This window comes from Gadus morhua, chromosome 7 (assembly GCF_902167405.1).
Source record: "Gadus morhua chromosome 7, gadMor3.0, whole genome shotgun sequence".
Taxonomy (NCBI): Eukaryota; Metazoa; Chordata; class Actinopteri; order Gadiformes; family Gadidae; genus Gadus; species Gadus morhua.
Genome location: NC_044054.1, coordinates 7,391,474 through 7,405,562, shown reverse-complemented (window position 1 = coordinate 7,405,562; position 14,089 = coordinate 7,391,474). Strand labels below are relative to the sequence as shown.

Genomic DNA, 14,089 nt, shown 5'->3' with positions numbered 1-14,089 from the left:
CCGCAAAAACGCTACACTGACTTCTCGCTACTCCTACCACAGTCAAATCCTTTGTATCCACAGGTTCAGGGTAGCGTTTTGAACACATGCTTCGCGTTGTGCCGGCGAAACGCACATTTCTTGTCGCGTTGTGCCGGCGAAATGCACACTTCTTGGACCCCTGCATAACTGCTTGCAGTTCTAGTTATTCTTACCCCCCTAAAAGTGGGACCACAGCCCAAACCGTAAATGGTGCCGACACGCGAATTGCATGACTAGATCCAGATCTCTTCGGACTACGCAGACGACAAAATCCAGACACGCCGAACACTAGGTGGCGCTATACCAAGGGAAAACGCGTTTGGGGCTATAACTCCCACACCGAATCGCCCACATTCAAAAACTTGTACGCACAGATTCACTGGAGTCTGCTGCATCTTTTGGCATAGGCCACGCCCATTTGCGTCTAGAATTTTTTTTCGCAAAATCGCGAAAACCGCAAAACAGTTTTTTCCCTACTCCTCCCACATTTCTTGACCAATCGACACCAAACTTTGCACACGACATCTTCAGACGCACACGCAAAGGAATCCTGAGACAGTTTTTTGATTTGACCTTCGACGACGAAACGGTAGCGTTTTGAATATTGGTTTATTAGCTAAATTTGACGTGGAAAATCAAAAATCCAAAAAAAAACAAAATTAGACATCGGATCGAGTCCACATTTTACACACATGTCGGGGCTAGCCTCATTGTCGTTCGACAAAAAATTCGGAAAATTTCGCCATTAGGGGGCGCAATAAACGAGGAAATTGTATATCTTCTACAAAATTTCGCCGCGAAAACGCTGCACTGACTTCTCGCTACTCCTACCACAGTCAAATCCTTTGTATCCACAGGTGCAGGGTAGCGTTTTGAACACATGCTTCGCGTTGTGCCGGCAAAACGCACATTTCTTGTCGCGCTGTGCCGGCGAAATGCACACTTCTTGGACCCCTGCATAACTGCTTGCAGTTCTAGTTAGGGGTCCAAGCCAACAGGTTGGATCCCTATTGTTTTTGTAAGGATTTTTCCTATTATACTTACCTCCCTAAAAGTGGGACCACAGCCCAAACCGTAAATGGTGCCGACACGCCAATTGCATGACTAGATCCAGATCTCTTCGGACTATGCAGACGACAAAATACAGACACGCCGGTCACTAGGTGGCGCTATACCAAGGAATACGCGTTTGGGGCTATAACTCCCACACCGAACCTCCCAGAGTCCAAAAACTTGTACACACAGATGCACTGGAGTCTGCTGCATCTTTTGGCCTAGGCCACGCCCATTTGCGTCTAGGAATATTTTTCGTTAAATCGCGAAAACCGCAAAACTGTTTTTTCGCTACTCCTCCCATATTTCTCGACCAATCAACACCAAACTTTGCACACGGCATCTTCAGACGCACACGCAAAGAAACCCTCAGACAGTTTTTTGATCCGACTTTCGACGACGAAACGGTAGCGTTTTGAATATTGGTTTATTAGCTAAATTAGACGTGGAATATCAAAAATCCAAAGAAATCCAAAATTACACATCGGATCGAGTCCAAATTTGACACACATGTTGGTGTTAACCTTAATGTCGTTCGATAAAAAATTCGGAAAAATTCGCCATCAGGGGGCGCAATAAACGAGGAAATTGTATATCGTCTGCAAAATTTCGCCGCGAAAACGCTACACTGACTTCTCGCTACTCCTACCACAGTCAAATCCTTTGTATCCACAGGTTCAGGGTAGCGTTTTGAACACATGCTTCGCGTTGTGCCGGCGAAACGCACATTTCTTGTCGCGTTGTGCCGGCGAAATGCACACTTCTTGGACCCCTGCATAACTGCCTGCAGTTCTAGTTATTATTATTCCGACGTGCTAATCCTAAAAGTGTGCCCACAGCCCAAACCGTAAATGGTGCCGACACGCCAATTGCATGACTAGATCCAGGTCCCTGAGTTCTAAGCAGACGACAAAATCCAGACACGCCGAACACTAGGTGGCGCTATACCAAGGGAAAACGCGTTTGGGGCTATAACTCCCACACCGAACCTCCCACAGTCAAAAACTTGTACCCACATATTCACTGGAGTCTGCTGCATCTTTTGGCATAGGCCACGCCCATTTGCGTCTGGAATTTTTTTTCGCAAAATCGCGAAAACCGCAAAACTGTTTTTTCGCTACTCCTCCCACATTTCCCGACCAATTGACACAAAACTTTGCACACGACATCTTCAGACGCACACGCAAAGAATGCACGAAACACTTTTTTGATGCGACCTTTGACGACGAAACGGTAGCATTTTGAATATTGGTTTATGAGCTAAATTAGACGTGGAAAATCAATAATCCAAAGAAATCCAAAATTAGACATCGGAACGAGTCCAAATTTTACACACATGTTGGTGCTAACCTTACCGGCGTTCGATACAAAATTCGGAAAATTACGCCCTCAGGGGGCGCAATAAACGAGGAAATTGTATATCTTTTAATTGGCCAAAGGAATGTTCTTCAAACTCAAGGGAAACCATCAAGGGGCAAACCCGAGTCTATATAGAAAATATGGCCAAGAATTATTAATGTGGGCGGGAGTTATTTGGCAAAGGAAAATTGTCTTTGGGAAATTTCGCCAACAGGGCGGCGCCAAAAAACGACGACATTGTATACTCCTATTTGGCCAATGGAATGTTCTGAAAACCCGTTTGGCCAATGGAATGTTCTGAAAACCCGTTTTAGGCTATAACTCCCACACCGTTTTAACACTGTTTTATCCACAGATATAAGTATATAAGTATGATTCCTTTTTGCATCTCCAACCAAATTAAAACACATAGGCATAATGTAAATATGTCTGTTAGTCTGCGTGTTCTGTAGTTGGGAGTTGGCTGAAGGCCTTCATGTAATTAAGTTGTTTTGGTTGGTAATCTGCATTTTTTGCTCAGTGTGGGAGTTGGCTGAAGGCCTTCATGTAATTAAGTTGTTTTGGTTGGTAATCTGCATTTTTTGCTCAGTGTAGCGTTAGGGTTATTTTATTAATTATAGAAAGCAAAACCCCTCTTCCATTTTAAAATAGTATGTACATAATAGGCCTCCATCTATGTTATACTTTTAAAATGTCCCTATATAGCCTATTTTATAGCTTTTACACTGATATTTGAAAACAGGAATTCGAAATGCAATTATTGATTGCATTTAAATAGTTAGTTGGAAGGAATCTGTTTCTTAAGCAATAACATTGAACTGAATTTTTTAGGCCTACATACGTTTACTATGTTACTATGGTATTATATGGAGCAATCTTACATATTTATGACGTTTCCAGATCAATACAGTTCTATCTCTTTTTATTTGAACTGCCTGTATGTCCTCTTGATTATAGTATTACAGTGTGTACCTTGGTTATCAGCTATCATAGAATGGGGTCCAAATGGCTGCATGTGTACGAAATAGGATTTGAACCAAGTGTTACAATAAAAAAAGCTAGATATAGAGTGGGTGACTTTATCAGTATACTCAATCGAGATGGCCACAATAATAACCGCTCTTAGATGGGTTGTAGATACTAAGTTTTATAACAGATAATTCAATACGTGAAGATTTGGTGACAGAGGTAAAGCATCTTCTTTTAAATAACGTGGTAGCGGCTAGATTTGCATGTCGCGATACTACAGGGGATCACGTCTGCGCCGAGTAGATGCGCAGAGGGTTGAAACAGCGCTTGTCCGGTCTGCTCACAAGAAGGTTTCTTTTGCCAGTTACTGTGATTAAACACGAGTTGTTTAATGTTCACAATGTATCGTTTTTCATGGGGAAAATGAGATGCGTCCCCGGGACTGGCGGTTTGCGACAAAATATTAAACCCGTGTTGATAAAACGCCATTTTGTTATCTTATCTGTTCAGGCGTGGTTCAGGTGTGGGCGTGGTGTACTCCCATGGTGCTTCGCGAGTTACACTCAGGGAATGACTAGCGCGTCAGCAACGGCGCACGGCTCACTCTGACCGGATTTTCTCTTCTTGAGACATCTTTGTTCAGATAGACCCTTTTCCTCTCCCTTCCACGGATTAATATTGTGAGCGGATTCATTTGAGTACGTTCTGTCTTTCAACTTTGCGGTTCAACCAAAGAAGTTCGTTGTCAAGGTAAGTCCTGGTGTAATGGATAATTATGCTTGTCCGCCATTTTGTATGCATCTTGTAAGTCGCGCATGGGACCCACGACCATAGATATATATCCTTATGAAATGGATAATTATGTTTAAAGTATTAGGTTTGCTTTTGATGCAGTAATTGCAAGCAAAGGATTTACGAGAAAATATTAAAGCCCCCTGTAATAGTTTGTGTGGGGCGCTTTGTGGACTACGGCGGCGTCTAGGCCGCCAGCCATCTTACCACAGAAGAGCTTTCTGGAACGCTAATACTCTTATCTCGCTGAAATCTTGACGGATTTACAAACTGTTTGGTTTCTTAGTTCTGCCTCGTTGTAGTTGTTTTGGTAGCTTTCTTGAAGGTTAATACTCTTATCTCGCTGAAATCTTGACGGATTTACAAACGGTTTGGTTTCTTAGTTCTGCCTCGTTGTAGTTGTTTTGGTAGCGGCTAAATTAGCATGTCGCGATACTACAGGGGATCACGTCTATGCAAATATTTGGCTTTCAATTTGGATTGTATCTGTGCAATGTGTTTTAAATGCTGAAATGTCGTGTTACATTCACTTTTTACACGCACACATGAAAATATTAAAGCCCCCTGTAATAGTTTGTGTGGGGCGCTTTGTGGACTACGGCGGCGTCTAGGCCGCCAGCCATCTTACCACAGAAGAGCTTTCTGGAACGCTAATACTCTTATCTCGCTGAAATCTTGACGGATTTACAAACTGTTTGGTTTCTTAGTTCTGCCTCGTTGTAGTTGTTTTGGTAGCTTTCTTGAAGGTTAATACTCTTATCTCGCTGAAATCTTGACGGATTTACAAACGGTTTGGTTTCTTAGTTCTGCCTCGTTGTAGTTGTTTTGGTAGCGGCTAAATTAGCATGTCGCGATACTACAGGGGATCACGTCTATGCAAATATTTGGCTTTCAATTTGGATTGTATCTGTGCAATGTGTTTTAAATGCTGAAATGTCGTGTTACATTCACTTTTTACACGCACACATGAAAATATTAAAGCCCCCTGTAATAGTTTGTGTGGGGCGCTTTGTGGACTACGGCGGCGTCTAGGCCGCCAGCCATCTTACCACAGAAGAGCTTTCTGGAACGCTAATACTCTTATCTCGCTGAAATCTTGACGGATTTACAAACTGTTTGGTTTCTTAGTTCTGCCTCGTTGTAGTTGTTTTGGTAGCTTTCTTGAAGGTTAATACTCTTATCTCGCTGAAATCTTGACGGATTTACAAACGGTTTGGTTTCTTAGTTCTGCCTCGTTGTAGTTGTTTTGGTAGCGGCTAAATTAGCATGTCGCGATACTACAGGGGATCACGTCTATGCAAATATTTGGCTTTCAATTTGGATTGTATCTGTGCAATGTGTTTTAAATGCTGAAATGTCGTGTTACATTCACTTTTTACACGCACACATCCGCCCAACAGTCTAAACTCCACCATATGCAATGTGTTTTAAATGCTGTGCTGTTGGTCATGTGTTGAAAGATCGTCCGCCGTTCAACTCAAGGTGAGGTGCTGGTTATATTGCTAAGGCTGGGTTTTGACTGTATTTGCATTTTAGTTGTCCATCAAAAGATTTTTTTGAAAAATGGTTAGGGTGTGTGTGTGTGTGTGTGTGTGTGTGTGTGTGTGTGTGTGTGTGGCTGTGTGGCTGTCTAGGTGTGTGTGTGTGTGTGTGTGTGTGTCTGTCTAGGTGTGTGTGTCTGTCTAGGTGTGTGTGTGGCTGTCTAGGTGTGTGTGTGTTTGTCTAGGTGTGTGTGTCTGTCTAGGTGTGTGTGTGTGTGTGTGTGTCTGTCTAGGTGTGTGTGTGTGTGTGTGTGTGTGTGTCTATCTAGGTGTGTGTGTGTGTGTGTCTGTCTAGGTGTGTGTGTGTGTGTGTGTCTGTCTAGGTGTGTGTGTGTGTCTGTCTAGGTGTGTGTGTGTGTGTGTGTGTGTGTGTGTCTGTCTAGGTGGGTGTGTGTGTGTGTGTGTGTCTGTCTAGGTGGGTGTGTGTGTGTCTGTCTAGGTGGGTGTGTGGTCTGTCTGTCTGTCTAGGTGTGTGTGTCTGTCTGTCTGTCTGTCTAGGTGTGTGTGTGTGTGTGTGTCTAGGTGTGTCTGTCTGTCTGTCTGTCTGTCTGTGTCTAGGTGTGTGTGTGTGTCTGTCTAGGTGTGTGTGTGTGTCTGTCTAGGTGTGTGTGTGTGTGTGTGTCTAGGTGTGTGTGTGTGTCTGTCTAGGTGTGTGTGTGTGTGTGTGTCTAGGTGTGTGTGTGTGTGGTCTGTCTAGGTGTGTGTGGTCTGTCTAGGTGTGTGTGTGTGTGTGTGTGTGTGTCTGTCTAGGTGTGTGTGTGTTTGTCTAGGTGTGTGTGTGTTTGTCTAGGTGTGTGTGTCTGTCTAGGTGTGTGTGTGTGTGTGTGTGTGTCTGTCTAGGTGTGTGTGTGTGTGTCTGTCTAGGTGTGTGTGTCTGTCTGTCTGTCTAGGTGTGTGTGTGTGTGTGTGTGTCTAGGTGTGTGTGTCTGTCTGTCTGTCTGTCTGTCTAGGTGTGTGTGTCTGTCTAGGTGTGTGTGTCTGTCTGTCTGTCTGTCTGTCTGTCTAGGTGTGTGTGTCTGTCTGTCTGTCTGTCTGTCTAGGTGTGTGTGTGTGTGTGTGTCTGTCTAGGTGTGTGTGTGTGTGTGTGTGTGTGTGTGTGTGTGTGTGTGTCTGTCTAGGTGTGTGTGTGTGGTCTGTCTAGGTGTGTGTGTGTGGTCTGTCTAGGTGTGTGTGGTCTGTCTAGGTGTGTGTGTGTGTGTCTGTCTAGGTGTGTGTGTGTGTGTCTGTCTAGGTGTGTGTGTGTCTGTCTAGGTGTGTGTGTGTGTGTGTCTGTCTAGGTGTGTGTGTGTGTGTGTGTGTCTAGGTGTGTGTGTGTGTGGTCTGTCTAGGTGTGTGTGGTCTGTCTAGGTGTGTGTGTGTGTGTGTGTGTGTGTGTGTGTCTGTCTAGGTGTGTGTGTGTCTGTCTAGGTGTGTGTGTGTGTGTGTGGCTGTCTAGGTGTGTGTGTGTTTGTCTAGGTGTGTGTGTGTTTGTCTAGGTGTGTGTGTCTGTCTGTCTGTCTAGGTGTGTGTGTGTGTGTCTAGGTGTGTGTGTCTGTCTGTCTGTCTGTCTGTCTAGGTGTGTGTGTCTGTCTAGGTGTGTGTGTCTGTCTGTCTGTCTGTCTAGGTGTGTGTGTGTGTGTGTCTGTCTAGGTGTGTGTGTGTGTGTGTGTGTGTGTGTGTGTGTGTGTGTCTGTCTAGGTGTGTGTGTGTGGTCTGTCTAGGTGTGTGTGGTCTGTCTAGGTGTGTGTGTGTGTCTGTCTAGGTGTGTGTGTGTGTGTGTGTCTGTCTAGGTTTGTGTGTGGCTGTGTGTGTCTGTCTAGGTGTGTGTGGCTGTCTAGGTGTGTGTGTGGCTGTCTAGGTGTGTGTGTGTGTGTGTTTGTCTAGGTGTGTGTGTCTGTCTAGGTGTGTGTGTCTGTCTAGGTGTGTGTGTCTGTCTAGGTGTGTGTGTGTGTGTCTGTCTAGGTGTGTGTGTGTGTGTCTGTCTAGGTGTGTGTGTGTGTGTCTGTCTAGGTGTGTGTGTGTGTGTGTCTGTCTAGGTGTGTGTGTGTGTGTGTGTCTGTCTAGGTGTGTGTGTGTGTGTGTCTGTCTAGGTGTGTCTGTGTCTGTCTGTCTAGGTGTGTGTCTGTCTGTCTGTCTGTCTGTCTAGGTGTGTGTGTGTGTGTCTGTCTAGGTGTGTGTGTGTGTCTGTCTAGGTGTGTGTGTGTGTGTGTGTCTGTCTAGGTGTGTGTGTGTGTGTGTGTGTGTCTGTCTAGGTGTGTGTGTGTGTGTGTGTCTGTCTAGGTGTGTGTGTGTGTGTGTGTGTGTCTAGGTGTGTGTGTGTGTGGTCTGTCTAGGTGTGTGTGGTCTGTCTAGGTGTGTGTGTGTGTGTGTGTGTGTGTCTGTCTAGGTGTGTGTGTGTCTGTCTAGGTGTGTGTGTGTGTGTGTGGCTGTCTAGGTGTGTGTGTGTTTGTCTAGGTGTGTGTGTGTTTGTCTAGGTGTGTGTGTCTGTCTAGGTGTGTGTGTGTGTGTGTCTGTCTAGGTGTGTGTGTGTGTGTGTCTGTCTAGGTGTGTGTGTCTGTCTGTCTGTCTAGGTGTGTGTGTGTGTGTCTAGGTGTGTGTGTCTGTCTGTCTGTCTGTCTGTCTAGGTGTGTGTGTCTGTCTAGGTGTGTGTGTCTGTCTGTCTGTCTGTCTAGGTGTGTGTGTGTGTGTGTCTGTCTAGGTGTGTGTGTGTGTGTGTGTGTGTGTGTGTGTGTGTGTGTCTGTCTAGGTGTGTGTGTGTGGTCTGTCTAGGTGTGTGTGGTCTGTCTAGGTGTGTGTGTGTGTCTGTCTAGGTGTGTGTGTGTGTGTGTGTCTGTCTAGGTTTGTGTGTGGCTGTGTGTGTCTGTCTAGGTGTGTGTGGCTGTCTAGGTGTGTGTGTGGCTGTCTAGGTGTGTGTGTGTGTGTGTTTGTCTAGGTGTGTGTGTCTGTCTAGGTGTGTGTGTCTGTCTAGGTGTGTGTGTCTGTCTAGGTGTGTGTGTGTGTGTCTGTCTAGGTGTGTGTGTGTGTGTCTGTCTAGGTGTGTGTGTGTGTGTCTGTCTAGGTGTGTGTGTGTGTGTGTCTGTCTAGGTGTGTGTGTGTGTGTGTGTCTGTCTAGGTGTGTGTGTGTGTGTGTCTGTCTAGGTGTGTCTGTGTCTGTCTGTCTAGGTGTGTGTCTGTCTGTCTGTCTGTCTGTCTAGGTGTGTGTGTGTGTGTCTGTCTAGGTGTGTGTGTGTGTCTGTCTAGGTGTGTGTGTGTGTGTGTGTCTGTCTAGGTGTGTGTGTGTGTGTGTGTCTGTCTAGGTGTGTGTGTGTGTGTGTGTGTGTGTGTGTGTGTGTGTGTCTGTCTTGGTGTGTGTGTGTGTGTCTGTCTGTCTGTGTCTGTCTAGGTGTGTGTGTGTCTGTGTCTGTCTAGGTGTGTGTGTCTGTCTGTCTAGGTGTGTGTCTGTCTGTCTGTCTGTCTGTCTGTCTAGGTGTGTGTGTGTGTCTGTATACTGATTTTCAGATTGTCTAAGCAAGGTAGGTCTGTTGTTATGTGTTGAAAGGAGAAACAGGAGATCGTCCGCCGTTCAACTCAAGGTGAGGTGCTGGTTATATTATATTACTTACTGGTTGGGTTTTGACTTAATTAGCATTTTAGTTGTCTATTAATAGATTTTTTTGGGAAAATGGTTTCTGTACTGCCTATGTCATTCTATGCAAATATTTGGCTTTAAATTTGTCCTTGGATGAAAGCTTTATAAGTTGGCTGTGATTAGGAAAATTTGGATTGTATCTGCCACACAATGCAATGTGTTTTAAATGCTGAAATGTCGTGTTACATTTCCTTTTTACACGCACACATCCGCCCAACAGTATAAATTCTACCTCTGTCCACCATATGCAATGTGTTTTAAATGCTGTGCTTTAGCCCATATATTGATTTCACATGAACACCTTGTGCATGTGTGTATTTATTGCACCTATCTGTTCTGTTTAATGTTCATTTCATATGAAAACACATGGTTATAATTACATAAATAGATCTCTGTACAGGGTGGGGTTTTCTTGATGTATATTTGTAAAGGGAAATCTTGTACCTGTTTTGAAACATTCTATTTTTCTTATTGTGAAATCATTAGATGCCTCGTGCCTCGCGCGCTTCGTCTCTAGCCAAGATGAAGTGGAAGAGGATTCTTTCCATGGCGACGACTCCGGCCAGAGGCTTCGTGCCTGGTATGTAGTCGTAAAGATACAATGATGCATGTTTTCAACTCATTTATATTCCTCAGAATTCTATTGCATGAATGTGTGATGTTTGACTTTTAGATCAACAGCTCGAGATAAGTTATTCATTTTAGTTTTGCGTTGAATTTGTCTCTTTATTAGTGCTTGGTACTGGAGCACGTCACCGTGTCAAGCCTTGGCCTGTCTCTGCCCTCACTGGGAAGTTCCATCGATTGGATCTCCCTCCTGAGTCTCCAGCTAAGCAGGTAAACTTGTCAAAGACCTTTCAGAAAATAATATATAATTTAGCTGTGGAATATGTTTGGAGTGGAATGACAACTTTTTATTTGTCCTTATTTATAGTTTGTGCTGTTTGTCGGCGACTCGCATCTGCGTGCGTTGGTTGACCGTTACGTGAGGATGCCAGACGGTTGCCTTTCGTTTGGGTTCCTGTCTACGCCTGGGGCGTCTGCCGCTGAGCTCCGCACTGAGTTGCTGAACGCAGACATCCCCAGAACCCCCGACATCGTTTGCTTGCTGGCTCCAAGCAACAACCTCACGGCGACGCCCGGCATCGAAGCGGCTGGAGTTGCCTTCCATGGACTTCTGAGAGCTGCCCGCAGTCGATGGCCTAAGGTAGTTTTTGTGTTACAAAATAAAGTGTATTTTCAAGGCAGACTATTTAACAGAATTGTATAGTGTGTAATCCAAAACTTTTGTGCGGATCAGGTGTTTGTGCTCGATTTCCCTCCCCGGCTGGCGAGTGAATTGGCACCGCAACAATTCCTTCGAGAGGAGTTTCGTCGCGTTGCAGTAAAGAACGGTATGTAAAAATGATTAAGAGATAATGTCAGCATAGAATATCTTTGTAGGAAAGCTTTTAGTGTATCAACACCACCTCTTGGTACCACGTGTAAAATATGTATATAGTTTATGGTTTAATATTTGTTTTCTTCTGCAGGTGTAGAGTACTGCGTCACAGCTGACCGCTTTCCGCTGGACTCACGTGCCTTGTGGAGTCGTGATGGGGTAAGTCGTGTTATAACTTGGCACGTGAGAAATTCATGTAATGTCATTTTTATATGGCAAAAGCAGTTTATTTCAATAATAACCCGTGCTTCTCATTATAATAGATCCACCTGAGTGACGATCTGGGGATGCCGCTTCTCGCGAAGCTTCTGTGGCACTTCTCCTTTCGGCAGCTACAGTCACCTCTGCCTGTTACACCACCGCCTGTGTCTCCTCCCAAGTCACCCCCGACTGTGAGACCCTTTGCTACCACCGTGGTTGTGAAGGGAGAGGTTTCACGTCCACGTCCCCTTGACCCCTTCAAGGAAACTGTCGTCGGACGTCGCGGAAAGGTAAAAGTTATACAATTTTGAAGAGCTTTAGTTTTAGTTAGGCCACATTTATTGAATACTAATTCTCCCTATGTGTTTATAGCGCAGCCAACCTGAGTCCTGGGATGCGCCTGAGGACTGGGATCAGTCTTCCGTGCGGATCCTTCCTCATGAGGTTTGTACATTGGTATGATAGTTGAAAGGAAATCAAACCGTAATGATGCGTACATTTGTTGTTTCATTTAAATGCTATTCCTATAAGACAAGGCAAATGGTCAATGGCTCAATTCTGTTTTTTATTTCTAGGTTTGTGTGCCTCCTCTGGTCCTGAGGGAGTGCTTTGTCGTGCTAAACCCTATCCGGTTTAGCACTGACAAGTTGGCTGCAATGGATCGCATTGTTCCATCCAACCTTGACGTCCCCATGGGGAATCGCTCAAAGGTAATTTGTGTGATTTTAATATTAACCGTTTGTGAGTGCATACATATTAATAGCGCCTGTAATCCTATATGACAAGCTTTACATTGTATGGTACAGATAGTTGCATTGATAATAAAAGTGTTATATTTCATTAACTGTTATCATTTCCGTTCTCTTCCATTATGATAGAAACGGAAGGTGGCACATGGAACCACGGCTGTGGTCTCCAAAGGAAAGAAGGCCCGCCTTGAGGTTGGTAATTTCTCAGTGAAATATGTACTTGTTTTTTGGTTGAAACACAGGAACAACTATTTTCTGATTTCGCCTTTAACACAAGAGATAGTCCAACATTCTCTGTGTAGGTATTGTTTTGCCAATGATTTACAATTATTTTCCAGGCACTTCAAACTCCAGCAAGGATTGCCAAACCTGCGAAGCTGGTACCTCCCCCTCGACCTGTGCCAGAAGCTGCTGTACCAGCCACTCTGGAGGGCAGCGTCTTTGTGCATTCGAGCAAGGTAATTTGCATACAACATGTAATGATTAAACACATTCAGTGAATAGAGTGCGGTTCTCTATTTTTTTGATATTTTCTCTAAGTTCCCTTTAAGAAAGTGTAGTTTTGGGTTTCCATTTCTCAATTGTAATGTACATATAATTCTTACTATGTCTTTGCAGTTTGCTCAACCGGAGGGGGATGACAAGACTCTGTGTGTTGATGAGTGGCCGTTTCTTCAAACAGAGTTTTGTGAGGTAAGGGAATGGGGGAAAAAGAGAGCATCTTGTAATAATTTAATGTTTGGGTTTTGTTGTTAAATTTGTATGTAGCGCCACAAAATACAGGCGTGCACAACACTATGTTTGTTACTGTTTTAAATAAACTACATTAGCAGTAAGTTCTTTGAACTGCCCACTTTTCAATTTTCATACAATTGTATCTCTCATGATAATTTTGCTCCCTTACCTCATTGTAGAAGGTGAACCAGCCAACTGCTCGGGTTGTCTCTGGACAGAGAAAACAAGAGGAGCCAACACCTTGGGGGCCAAAAGTTGTGATGGCCCAGGCTGATAAACCAACAGCCAATGAGACCAGCTTCTTGGGATGTTCAACCAAGGTAATGACAATAATATAAAAAATGATTTGCAAATAAGCAATCTGTTCCAGGATCAGTATCTAGAAACATCTACATTTTTACTTCATAATTACAATCAACATAGTTGAACTGTTTTTAACATGTTCTTGGTAATATCTACACACTATGAATTGGAAATGTCAAGAAAGTTGGCTGATGAACTTGTTGTGCTCATTTTAATTATTTAAACTGAACTGAAATAAGTTTTCTTTGTCCTTAATTCTGTTCACCACAATACACTAAATGTCCCCTTTTCTATGGCTAATGAGTTTGCATGTAGGGGTAAACCTCAATTTTTTAACATTCGTAATGTTTGTGATTGCAGATGACACACATTGAGGACCACGAGCCGTTTGAACCAGCACCTGAGGTCACTGCGAGCAGTCAGCAGGTATGTAATTACTAGTGGAAAAATTGTATACCAACGGGAAAAGCCACAGCTTAAGAGACCCATTTTGTTTTGATGTGTTTATTCTTTTAAAACATTGATATGGTGTAAGTGTGCAGTTCTGACTAATTTGCCTATACTATGTACATTTTCAAATTACTTGGGAACCAACATGCTTTTAAAAACACTGAATTGTCATTTCAGCAGAGCCCGCCTGAGGACAATGGCCAGCTTGAAGATCCTCATGTAACACTTGGCAATCAGAAGGTACTTATTTTTAACATGTTATTCCCTGTTCCTTGTGAGTTTTCCTGCCATTTATTAGATCTGGGAAATTAGTTAAAGTAATGTTCATATCATGTACAATTCCGTTTTCCCATTATACACAGCCATGAACTACAGCTGATTGATTCCTAGCCTTTTTTATGAATTCCTTGTTAATTTCGATATAAACTATTGGTTACACTCCTTTTTGATTGAACTACTGATGTGTTTTTAGGCACCCTGTGATTTTGCACCTGCCGGAGCTGCTACATCAAGTCATGTGACTTATGACAACCCTGGGTGTCTTCAAGGATCGTTTGACCAGAGCAGCCACATATTCGGGGAAAATGCAGGTAAGCAGTGTGCTACAAATGGCATAGCGGCGATTATGACCCACACCACCCATAGCGTTCTCAAATGGAAAAAAAAGAACATTCATCATATTCTAAAACTAGGCAATGGCTTAGTGTGTGTACACATCTATGCTAGAAAATAAGGAAATCAGTTCAGCCAAAACCAGTGGGCATATTTTCATTTCCGAGTTACCCAGACACTGCAAATTAAACAATAAATTATTTAGTTTGGAATATTTTGATACACTCGCTGGAAGTCTTGATCAAAAGGATGATTA

General features: G+C 43.8%; 1 protein-coding gene across 1 annotated transcript; it reads left to right on the top strand.

The window, feature by feature from the left end:
- The first annotated feature begins 9,742 nt into the window (after nt 1-9,742).
- Nucleotides 9,743-13,092, top strand: LOC115546728 (uncharacterized). The gene is made up of 9 exons (XM_030360434.1): nt 9,743-10,549; nt 10,643-11,274; nt 11,357-11,428; nt 11,560-11,694; nt 11,863-11,925; nt 12,072-12,191; nt 12,352-12,426; nt 12,648-12,788; nt 13,087-13,092. The coding sequence occupies exons 2-9, from the start codon at nt 11,071-11,073 to the stop codon at nt 13,090-13,092; spliced, it is 816 nt and encodes a 271-aa protein (XP_030216294.1). The 5' UTR covers nt 9,743-10,549; nt 10,643-11,070.
- The last annotated feature ends 997 nt before the right edge of the window (nt 13,093-14,089 follow it).

Excerpts from the sequence above, each read along its gene's own strand:
- LOC115546728 (XM_030360434.1), top strand. The coding sequence starts at position 11,071 with ATGCCGCTTCTCGCGAAGCTTCTGTGGCACTTCTCCTTTCGGCAGCTA. Across the intron at positions 12,192-12,351 it reads TCTTTGTGCATTCGAGCAAG|TTTGCTCAACCGGAGGGGGA; the intron begins GTAATTTGCATA and ends ATGTCTTTGCAG. Across the intron at positions 12,427-12,647 it reads TTCAAACAGAGTTTTGTGAG|AAGGTGAACCAGCCAACTGC; the intron begins GTAAGGGAATGG and ends ACCTCATTGTAG.